Consider the following 8,560-nt stretch of genomic DNA (forward strand, 5'->3'; position numbering starts at 1 on the left):
GAGTATTAATTAGGCCATTAAGATCCTTAAATGTTTTACTGTCCAATAAAATATGTATTTCATAAAAATTAAGTGCCATGCAGAAGGAATGCACACATGCATTTTATTCAGCTGTTCTGAAGAAACTGAAGATGTGAATTACTAGCAAAAACCATTTGTGAACAAGAGTGAATAGACATTAGTAAAATTGTATCTGTACTATGAAAACAAAGAATAGACTATTGGATAGACAACTTCACTCACATTTACCTAAGTGAGAGATTCATCTGCTCTATAAGTATCTTATCAATCTGCTTTTATAAGGAGTCTGCAGTCAAGTGAAATAGGGAGACTTATAAGTACTTGAAAAAACTATTCAGTGATTAATAGTGAATTACTGGCTGAAGTGAATGCATTAAGACCACACAGTAATTTGTACTCACAATTAGTCAATTAACCAAGTCTAGAAGTACATTAAGATGTCTTTTCATAGCCCGCATTCAGGAGACAAAACACTGCTTCAACTTTTTCATCTTACAGATTTGTTCAAAACATCACTGCAAAGCCTCCAGCTCCCCGTGTTCTTGCTGTCGATCTTGCAGTCTGGTACATCAGGGCCCACCAGCCACTTCAGATACATAATACAGAAACATAAACAAAACGTTTAAAAGCTACCTAAGGTTACCAGCCAGAAAGCACCACATAAACTCAGCAGTCTTCTTATGGCATTCACTGCCTGTCCTAGACATATGCAATTGTAAGACAACAAAGACCTTAACCACCCAATACACTGCAGACTAAGCTCTACAGCATATTTAGCTTTCACACTTTTTTGGTTGTTTTGAAGTAGTAATCCTGAAGTGGATATCCTAGCCATGAGTCTGCAGCCTTAGGAAACCCTCAGAAAACTGCCAGATGCACAGGGACTGAAGCAAAGAAACTAAAACAAAGCCGGTGTTAGGTAAACCTACATGTGAAAAAGGCTTCTGTACTCTGGACTGCTATTAAGAAAAAGGAGAGGAAAGAATCTGTACTAAAAGCAAATGAGATAATTCCTCTCCCTTTTCATTAACATCGCCAACTCAAAAGCACATGATTTTTCTTTTCTAAACCACATTTCCACTTGGATTGGGAAGGAATAGCTGGCTCATCCACACCTAACCAGCAGCAAGGTGAACCTTGGTCTGTTAAGAATTTCTGGTTCCAGCGCCCCTTGGCTCCGACTGCAGAACACCCAGACGCTGCCTGCTCAGACACTTATTACAGCTAGAAGGAGCTCAAAGTAAATTAGGACATGTCAGAAGAATTGATATGGAGCTGAGGGCTAGCAGAGATGCACCGGGAATACGACAGACAGCTGGAGGTAACTCTCAAATCTCTAACACTGGTTTAGCCTCACCAGCCTATATACCTTTTGTTACCCCGCAGTACTGAGCGCAACCCCCCTCAAAGCACACAGTTGAACACACTTCCCAAGCTCCACGCTCTGCAATTGCTGCAAAAACTTCTGTCAATAGCACGCCCTAATTACTACACATGGGCCAGTAATAAGACTTTATTTGCATGGCATAAGTAGCAAATTCAAGTAGTTTCCTGTTCTTTACCAACATCCTGTTGCCACATCTACTCCTCCAGGAAACTGCAACACCGAGCAAGAGAATTTGGCATCCCACAGAACAGCTCTGACGCCAAATGGCTATCGGAGCACTGTTACTAAGAGCTTGCTTACAAAGAAAACAATCACATTAATCTGGTTGTCATTTATGCTTTCAGTTATTCAGTGCAAGATTGCGTGTCCCATTTTCTGGAAGGAAAAAAAACAAAGCCAAAAAGCATTGTTTTTATTTGTTACCAGAAGTCAAAACAGACACTCTGCAGTGAGGATGCTCACACAGCTGGCACCAAAATAACCAAGATATGAATTACTACAGATTTCATCATTTTTATTCCTGTTCTCGTAAAAGCAAAAACTCTCACACTCATTCATCCCCTAGATTTATATAAAAACACAACTGTACCAACTGGAAGAATCCCACAGTCAGCTAAGCATACATGTCATGATTGAGAGTTTGCTAACACAGAGAAGTTACACCAGCACAACCTGAATCTACATTTGAGCCTTTCTAGCTGAGACTCTGCACAAGAATGTACAAGACAAGTGTGGCATGTTCTGGTTAAATTAATCTTTTCATAATCAACACATCAGCTAAACTGAACCAAGCTTGGTTTAAAAGAATACATAAGAGAACATACACCGAGTTTTGCATAGTGTTAATTTATATTCACAACCTGACTTACAGCACAGCTATTTTTGAATCAACAAATCGAGCAGTAGTTTCACATAATGAGAGAAACTTTCCTTAAACATTTAATATAACCCATGACAAATTGAGCTGCTTAGCCAAAAATTATTACTTGACATAAATGCCGTAATTAAAATCAAGTAACTCTTTATCACTATCGCACTGTGCAACAAAAAAACCTGTTCTCAAAGACAGTCTTTGAAATCAAAAAAGAACATAAAAAATATAAGACAGAGCACTAAGGCGGCAAATCTTTAAAGAGCTTCTAGCGAGAGTAAACCCACCATCCACAAGTTCTAACAAAGCAAATGATGCATTTCAAACAAAGAACAAAAAAATGGTTGCAAATGCAGACCATGCAATATTTAAGAAGTAAAACTACATGAGGAGTTATCAGAGTCAACATACATACACAGCATTTCAGAAACAACTAGTTCTGTAGTCGTGGTTATGTGGTCAAAGCACTTCCTTAGCATGTGTATGTACAGCTTGCAGTTCCCTCCGCACTCATACACACCATGATGGCATCATTCTAACCACAAGAATGGAGGCCGAGTGGTTAGTGAGGTCATCAAAACACTGCGATACATTGTGTATATCTCCATTTTTCTAGTTTATGTCAAATTTTTTTACTTTAATTACTGCCTCGAGTTACTGGCTAACAGACTGCACAATCTCCCTTAGAAAGGGAAATGAAAAGACCGTTGGATCTAGCTCTCAATTTTCTGCTTGGTTACTAAACCCCAATTGCTGAGACACCCACACTACCCAAACACTGAAGTGAACTCAGGTACTCACAATACAGAAAGATTAATGCACGCATAAAATTTTGCGGGATCAGCATCTTGATAAGTGCTCAGAGTATTGGACTATTTATTTTTGTCAAGTTTATTAAGTACCTAGGAAAATCCCATTATAAATAAAAGCAGCATGCTCTTAATAAAACTTCACGTGCACAGAAGTTTAATTTATAATGGGGCATAATACATAATAATGTTTATTTTAACTCCACATTTTAATTTCATACATCCATATATTTACTTCTCTTGTATTTTACACTCAAACTAAAAAACTCCTCCATTTATTTCTTCCATTTCCTAAATGCTAAAAGAACTACAAGTTTAAAAACTTATTTTTACGCTTAGAAATCTCATACTGGAATTATCCATTTACACTTAAAAACACAAACTTCAGGCTCCATTAATAGCACTACTGCAAAAACACAAAACAGTCACAGAAGCAATAAGCAAATATCCCATGAAATATTCACAGACAAGCACTATTTTCCAATCTATTGAGCTCCCGGTTCAGAAAGCTCAAGTGCTATTATCAGGCTACGCTCAATCAACATTTGCAGTTTTTAGTCAATAGAACTTTTGTACTTAGGAGCATTTGAAAACCTGACCCATAGCTGCTTAAAATTCAGGTTAGCAAGCTTAATTTTCAACTGTTTCAGTTCCTTTGGTTCGGGCAGGGGGGGAAATGCTTATTTTAGTTACTGGAAGTCCCTAACTTGTTATTGTTACTTCTTTTAAAAATTCAGTCAATTTTGAAGTTAAAAAGTTGTTCATAATTCAGCACTAACCTGATCCTGTAAACACCTGATTACACTGTAAATTTAAAAAAATTACTGTCTTCAGCAGGAAAAAGTACTCCAGCTCATGGTTCCTGCTGTATCTCACATTTTTGCTTGTATCAATAGTTTTAAAAATCTAGTGCACATCCTACTGATAGTCTTGAGTTTCTCTTTTTTGTATGAAAATACCCAGATATTTATCCACAGATTTCCAGCTTCCACTAGCACAGCTAAAAAAGAGTTTCTAGCAATCCTTAATTTGATTTAAAGCACTTATTTTTTATATAAGTACTTCCATAATTTCATGTTGATTTATATTTGTAATGCCTGCTGTAGTGTGGCACTCATGTTAATTAAATAGATTAAGGGGTCTTCAGCTGCACTGCAGGCCCTCCACTCTTCCACCCACTTTGTTTCTAACTGTCATTAACCTCTAGGAAATGCCCTCCTTGTTGGTCATTATTGTTTAATTATACTTCATAGTTATGTCATCACATCTGTGAAATACAATCTTCCATATCAACACAGCTGTGAAATATTATACTCCCACCCACCAGTGAAATTCTGGTTACAGCAGATTATACATACACATGATGCCGATGGAGGAAGCGATACGAAACTTTTCAAAGGCCCTTGATTTTGAACAGGTCTATTGTGTTAGAAGGTACGTACAGTCTTCAAGAAAGGTCTCAAACTCTTCCTCTTTCCTCCCTTCCCCATCCCTCCTGACAAAATCTTCCGTAAATTTTAGGAATAACTACTTCTAAACTTAGAAGAAGGCTTATAACAGAAGTTTTATACAGGAAAAGTGATGCAAGAAGAAACCTCACAAATAGAATCTATGAGTCCATGGTCTATTTTTTTAACAAATAGTAGGAATTACATCTGAAAGACTTTTTTTTCCTGGAACCCTCTGCTTCCATTCATGATCTCATGATGCACAAGCATCTCCTTTGCTTGTAATATAACAGCAGCAGTGACTGCATTGGTCCCAAAGAAATTGGACTTTGCATATTTCTGCTATCCTTTACAGGTGGGGAAAAAAAAGGGGGGGACAACTATTCAAACAACTGGTTCTTAGAAGATTACCAGCAAGAGCTCTCCACATCACAAGGACCTCTTACCTAAATCATTGAATGGAATGTCCATTAGTTCCTGAAGTTTAACATAAACCGTACGTTCTGCTGGTACGTGGAGAAGGCGTGGCTGTATCAAACAGGGCAGTAGTGTTACCATAAAACAACATTCAGAAAAAATTGTGGTTTGTACTGTGAATCTGTGTACTACAACCTATCTTCATTTTGTCCTACTTTAGACAGCATTAGTTGGCTAGCAGTAAGCATACAGGCTTCTCTACAGAAAAGAAGTGGCACCAACCAGCGCTTTGTTTTGTTTACTGGGGGGGGAGATTGGCGTATGTACGTGTGTGCGCATGGAAGGGGGTGACTGGGAGGGAATTGTCTGGTTTTTCAAGAGTGCGGATAACAGTGGACAGGAGAACAGTTTAAAGCCTCAATCAAGACTGTGTATACCGAGCTTCAACAGGATTTTTTTTTTCCTGGTCTGGGTTACAAACCCTTGACTGGCCAGTAGAAGGCAAGGAGCTGTTTACCTGTTAGAAGCAAGGGGGCAAATTCCTTTAGATTGATGCAAAACATTTTCCTACTCTGGAAGTCAGAAAGGGAGGAGCATCAAGTTTATTTATGTAGCTCAAACAGCAGCCAAGCAAAGAAGATGCCTCATTGTGCAGAGTTCATAACTGTACATTAAACTCCTCCCTTTAAAGCGATGAAGGAATATTGCCGTTCCCACTCCAGGAGTCACAAGCAAATGGAAGCGGAGAGAAATAAGCAACCAAGTCGCTGCTTGAGAGAGTTTTCAAGCACAATGCTTATGATTAACCAACTGAAGAAACAGAATGACAGGGAGGAGAGAGCTCACACAGATAAACCCAGAGCCAGAGGGAGTGACAACAGAAATGCCCTGGGCTTCGGGTGGTCTTGTTTTACAAAGCACGATTAATTAAACAGACACTAAAGGACATCTCTTTTAGAAAATGAAACACGTTACAAACCAAAACGCCTCAGAGAGCAAGCAGCTAGGGAGTTATAACTAAATTACAAAGTACAAAATGAAGCAGCCTGCAGAGGAAATGAGTAATTAAAAAACCCTCCCCTGAGCAACAGGCTGGCGAGAGAGGGATAACTCCAGGACCCTGGTGCTGGAGGTAAATGGTACCAAGGCAAAAAACTGCAAGATGAAAACAGATGTTTTATACAAACAACAAAAAGTGAAACATCATAAAAACCCAACCTCCTGCCTTTACAGCATGTTTTCACTCAGAGATGGCATTAGACACAGTCTGTCTGGTACGACCTGAAGAGATGCACACAGGAATTACATCACCTACCACTACCACGCTGCTGCCCCTGGGGTGAAGCACTGCAGTCGTTGGACAGTGCTCAGCAACCATAAACAATGTTTTCAGAGGAAGAAACAGATTAACGCCAACCTTATTCTTCTTTCTGCAAGAGAGTTTATCTAAAACACAGCACAGACTACCACCTCCCTGCTAGCATAGAAAACCCTTCTGCAGCCCTCTCCCCTTCCTCAACAAAGCAAAGACACCTTGGGTGCCTGCTCTCCGGGGGTCCTGGTGAGCGACATCACCCCTGGCCTGGCCCAACTCCCTCTTTTTTCCGTTGCCCCAGAGAGACACCAGGAACAACACCCAACTTGCCAACCCTAAAATAAGCACTCTGCCAAAGTGTTTTTCAAACTTTTTTCCACTAAATCTTTTCCAGGGAAGACAAGCCCTGGGTGTAGCAAGTTTTAGTCCACTGACAAGAGTCATTCTTATTTATCTTTTGGAAACCTCTTAAGGGCTACAAGTTGAACACAAGCCTGTTGGCAGGCAGGCATGGAAGACGATGACATGGGGGATGGCCCTCTTGGAGAAGCACTCTGAGGCGAGGGGCTCACATTTCTTCCCCAGACATAGTTCCTTCAGAGGGAGCAGCCCCAGCCCTGACGAACATCATCCCCCTTCCTCGGTCACGGACGGCAGCAAGGCTGGGAAGGTGAGGACATCCCTTGTTGATGTTGAGGGGGAGCCACTGCCTGGTCACCAGGTGGCCATCCCTCACCGCCACCTCAGGCCCTTCATCAGGTGAGGGTCACACTGTCATTGCACAGAGGGTCCCTCACCCACCATGACCAACTTCAAGTGAGGGGCCCCTCACCATCCCCTCAGGCTCTCTGTGGTCCGGGTGAAGGCCCTGAGGCCACCTTCTTCAGAGGCAGTCCCTCACCGTCCCCTCAGGCCCTCCATGGGTAGGTGTATCCCTCACTGTCCCTTTCATCAGCGGTGGCCCCTCACCATCACCTCAGGCCTTTCTCCTGGCAGACCCATGTTCCCTCCGTGGGGCGGAGGCACCTCACTGTCTCCTCGGTGGGGCCAAGCGACCCCTCGCCGTCCCCCTCCTCGGAGCAGGCCCCTCTCCGCCCAGACCCACGTCCCCTCCCCGGGGCGGATGGGTCCCTCTCCGCCCCCTCAGGCCCTTCCCCGGGTCCCTCCCCGCAGGCCGCGGGCTCTCCCTCTCCCTCCGCAGCGGGCCCAGCCCCGCGGGCCCCCGCCGCCTCCCTGCGGTGCCACCGCCCCCGCGCCCCCGGCCCGGCCCGCGTCGGCGGCACTCACTGCGGCGGGAGCTGGAGGGCCGGGCCGCCGCGGCGCTGGAAGGCGCCGTCCACGAAGACGCCGTTCTTGCCGAGGCAGCGCAGGTAGAAGTGCGGCTCCTGGAAGCTGAGCTGCAGGTGCCGCCGAGAGATGAAGCTGGAGTGCCCCATGTTGACGTCCACCGAGCCCTGCGAGGAGTTGCGGCCTATGGTGACGGCCGGCTGCCGCATGAGGAACTCGAACTCGCGGCCCTGCAGCCGCGCCAGCACCGGGCCGGCGGAGGGCGGCGCGGCCGGGGGCGGCGGCCCGGGAGGGGGCGCCGCGGCGGGGCTGCAGGGCGCCGAGCGCAGCGCCAGCAGAGCCCGCGCCCCGCTGCTGTCCTCCCCGACTTCGGCCATGTTCCCAGGCAGGGAGCGAGCCAGCGTGCCGGCCTCCGGGGCGGAGCCGGCGGGGCGGGGGTGGAGGGGGGAAGTGGGGCGGGCGCGGGGCGGGAGCCGAGCCCGCTGCTGCTGCTACTGCCGCCGCCTTCCCCGGCAGCACGGCCGGGCCCGGCCGCCCCGCCGCGATTTATGGCGCGGGGCGGGGGCTGGCAGCGCCGGGCTCGGCGGGGGCGCGGCGCCGCCTGCAGGCCCGGGCGGGCCGGCTGCGCCGGGCGCCGGGCCCCGGCCCCGTTCCTCGGGCAGGTGCAGAGGGAGCGACCCCCTCTGAGGGGCTCCCGCCACCTCGCCCCTGCCCCGGCAGAAAAACCGCTTTCTGCCGGGTCCGTGAGTTGAACCGCCTCCGAGACGCCTGCCCTGCTCTGGAGCGGTGCCCCCACCCCAAAAGCCTCCCCGCTCGGGGCTTTCTGCGGGGCACGGGCACGTCCACCCCGCAGCCGGGCCCCAGGACATCGCCCGTGTTTCCGTACAGGGCTCCCGTGCTTTCAAACCGCGTTACGCTGGGGGAGATGGCGTTCCGTGCCATTGCACCAAAACCCCACCGCAGCGTTAGGCGGGGATTTAATCGCAACGCGATTTTAGTAACCGT

General features: G+C 46.2%; 1 protein-coding gene across 1 annotated transcript in view; it reads right to left on the minus strand.

Annotated features, from left to right (window-relative positions):
• Positions 1 to 7,955, minus strand: part of FOXK1 (forkhead box K1) — a 55,694-nt gene extending 47,739 nt beyond the window's left edge. The window contains exon 1 of the mRNA XM_075515644.1: positions 7,556 to 7,955. Within this exon, the coding sequence (XP_075371759.1) occupies positions 7,556 to 7,932 (377 nt within the window). The 5' untranslated portion in view covers positions 7,933 to 7,955. The remainder of the gene's footprint in view (positions 1 to 7,555) is intronic.
• Positions 7,956 to 8,560: the final 605 nt, after the last annotated feature.

The sequence above is a fragment of the Mycteria americana genome, chromosome 12 (assembly GCF_035582795.1).
Source record: "Mycteria americana isolate JAX WOST 10 ecotype Jacksonville Zoo and Gardens chromosome 12, USCA_MyAme_1.0, whole genome shotgun sequence".
Taxonomy (NCBI): Eukaryota; Metazoa; Chordata; class Aves; order Ciconiiformes; family Ciconiidae; genus Mycteria; species Mycteria americana.